General features: G+C 30.3%; 1 protein-coding gene across 2 annotated transcripts in view; it reads left to right on the forward strand.

Annotated features, from left to right (window-relative positions):
• The first annotated feature begins 438 nt into the window (after positions 1-438).
• Positions 439-3236, forward strand: part of LOC131929507 (uncharacterized) — a 10582-nt gene continuing 7784 nt past the window's right edge. For both annotated transcript variants that reach the window (XM_059285757.1, XM_059285759.1), the window contains exons 1-2: positions 439-518; positions 2118-2208. In XM_059285757.1, coding sequence (XP_059141740.1) covers positions 2145-2208 — 64 coding nt within the window. In that variant the 5' untranslated portion in view covers positions 439-518; positions 2118-2144. The remainder of the gene's footprint in view (positions 519-2117; positions 2209-3236) is intronic.

Consider the following 3236-nt stretch of genomic DNA (forward strand, 5'->3'; position numbering starts at 1 on the left):
AAAATCAATGTATAGAGAGAGTGGGACACTCAATGCACTCTTCAACGAATCACACAGGTAAAATAAACTAACATTTCATTGATATCTGAATGTAGTTTCAATCTCTATTAAAACATGTACACATGTATCTATAACAAAATATCCAGTTCTGCTGATCAATATAGAATATTTTAGATGTTGAATCTATGGATAAAACTCAACGATCAGTAGTCGTAACAACACAAATTGTAGCATCAGCCTAACTTTTATTGTTTGATTGTTAATCTAAAAAGAACAGCACATTTTCGGTGAATTGAATCGATGAAGTCGTAGGCAGATTTAAATTCAACTGTTGCGTTGTGTCCATTGATTGGGCAAAAGAAGAGAAATGAAATAATAGCCTAAACAGACTCCTTTCACATCCATTGGTCGTTTCTTTCTTCATCAAATCTGATTGGTTAACTACAAGGGTATACGTGGAGCAGACTCGACAGATGAATTTTTAACGGTCTTAACTTTCTGCTTAGTCTTCCAGTTTGGTAAGTGCACATATGTATATCTGTAAATGTATAGAGAGATATGTATATATATATATATATATATATATATATATATATATATATATATATATATATATATATATATATATATATACATTTAGTTTATATATATATATATATTTATATATTTAGTTTATATATATATATATATAGTTTATATATATATATATATATATATATATATATATATATATATATATATATATATATATATATATAGTTTATACATATATAATATATAGTTTAAATATATATATATATATATTATATATATATAGTTTAAATAAATATAGTGTATATATATATGTATATATATATATATATATATATATATATATATATATATATATATATATATATATGTATATATATATATATATATATATATATATATATATGCACCCAAAAAACTATTCAAAACTGTACTCCAATTCTTCCGTTTTGTTAGTGGTTTTACAAAAAATAAAAAATAAAAATAAACACAACGGGAAAAGTACTATAAATAAATACAACGAAAGAATGCCGTTCAAGCAGGATTCGTGAGTAGATTTATGATTAAGAGCTTGGATTTGGAAAATCAAAGAATTAAGTAGACAAAATCTCCCTGAGCGCCGTTACGATACGACAGGCCGGCGTACAGACCGCTGGTATCTGCGTTACGGTCTGAACGTGTTAAAAAAAAAAAAAGTACCTTTTCTTTTTAGTACATTTTTACTTTCTAGTATACGAAGTATAGAGTAAGTATTGTTATCGTATTTTACACCTCCCTGAGTCGGAAAAATTTGCATTTGTATCCGTATGTCTATGTGCGTGTATTTGTATATGTGTGTTTGTGTGTCTCTGAACACGATAACCTGAGTACCATCAGAGCTACGTAATGAAATGTCAAATATAAGTATGATATCAAATTTAAAGTTCTATATAAACTTTTCAGCGATTTCCGGTAACCGAAAGTGAAATTTATTCTGTTTTTTTTTCAAAAAACTATAACTTGAGTACTGTTTCTGATAGAAAAATTTAACATATAAGTAAAAATATTTAATTCTCTGTTTTCTGTCAAATTTCCGGTTACCGGAAGAAGTAGTTTGCGCTATTTCTGTTTTCTCAACAAAAAAAAACGAATGAATTTATTAAGTATTATTTACAAATTGTTAGCTGTTCATTTGGTGCGCAATTTATTTTCTACCTGTATGTATTCTATTTTTAAAAGTGTAAGTATTTTTTAAAAATTGATTAAAAATCATGTCTATATCCTGAGTTGCGATCCCCCGTAGTGTTATATAATAATATTCAAAAAAGTTTAGGGGAGATCACTCCCGCTTCATTTATATTTATTCTATTCTTTGTAATAAATATCTTTCAACGTGTAGTGGGTTAAGGCTCATTGGGTTTTTACTACTTGCTATTATAAAATACATTTCTTAAACAACTATAGAATTTATAAAAAATATCTTTTCCCGTCTGTGTCCTATACAAATGAAGCAGATGACGTAGGTGTTATTTTCAGTTCTTCAGCAACTGTTACACAAATAAATAAATAAAATGTCCAATTTCAAACTAAATGATATTTTTTTTCAGAAGTCCAACCTTCTGTGTCTATTAGAAATGTCTTACAGTTTTAAAATTCTATCTGGCTTTCTGTTGCTTGTAAGCGCTGCCAGTGTAATGAGTAAGTAAGATTTTCTTTAAATAAGCTATCCTAAAATATAATCGATATACATAAATGCTAAATACAACATGCTAAACACTACAAAGTAAACGCTAAACAGTTAATATCAAAAACTAAGCATTACATCATCTTTTCCTCACGTGTCCAAACATGGGGAAACTAAAGTAGATTTCATGTTTCAGAGACCTCGGCATATCGAAAAAAATGTGTTGTCAGCACTATGCCCAGCCACCATTGTTTTCCCTAACGTGAGTTAGGTACCCATTATAGCTGTGTGGGCTCAGGGACGTTTTATGAGCTTGTACCCTGATCCGTTCTCTAGGCTTTCGGGTTAGCAGTCAAGCGCTCTACTGCTAGACCATGCCATCCCATAAACTATACACCTAACTCAAAACACTACACAATAAGCGATTTACACTATCTTATGATTCCTATAAAGTGCTATATCATTACAGTATTGAATAGTTCAACTATGGCTTTATCTATTCGCCTACCATTCATCATTTTACCATTGTGCCCGGTCAGCTGAAGAATTTTATTTTAAAAAAAGCGATACATCCTTTGAGATTACATGAACATCTAGCATATTCATGCTGATAAAATATACAACTTCTATATATATAATTCTCTTCTGGGAGACGCTAGAAAACAAGTTGAAAGCGCTTCCAACCACCCCACCCCTACATGGTCTGGTGAGCTGTGATTCACGCTAAATGTTTACATTCGTAGAGCCGGGTTTAGTGACGGCTATTAGGGGCAGATAATTTAGTTTGAAACGATTTTAAACTTAGGGGAGGTAACTAAGGTGTAGGGTAGGGGTTGGGGAAAAGGAGGGTGGGGGTAGTATCGTTCTTAACGACCTACTGATAGTGTTTTAAAGCAAATATTTTCAGTGGGCAGCATTGGTACTGTCGAATTCACAAATTATGAATTACTGAAAAGTAGAAAATAAAACAACTAAATAGCGGCATATGATATGCCGTGATCGGCTCGTTTAAGGAAATTTTTAAACAGATTATCATTCAAAC

This window comes from Physella acuta, unplaced genomic scaffold (assembly GCF_028476545.2).
Source record: "Physella acuta isolate Inbredline_101_S28 unplaced genomic scaffold, ASM2847654v3 ptg001640l, whole genome shotgun sequence".
NCBI lineage: Eukaryota > Metazoa > Mollusca > Gastropoda > Physidae > Physella > Physella acuta.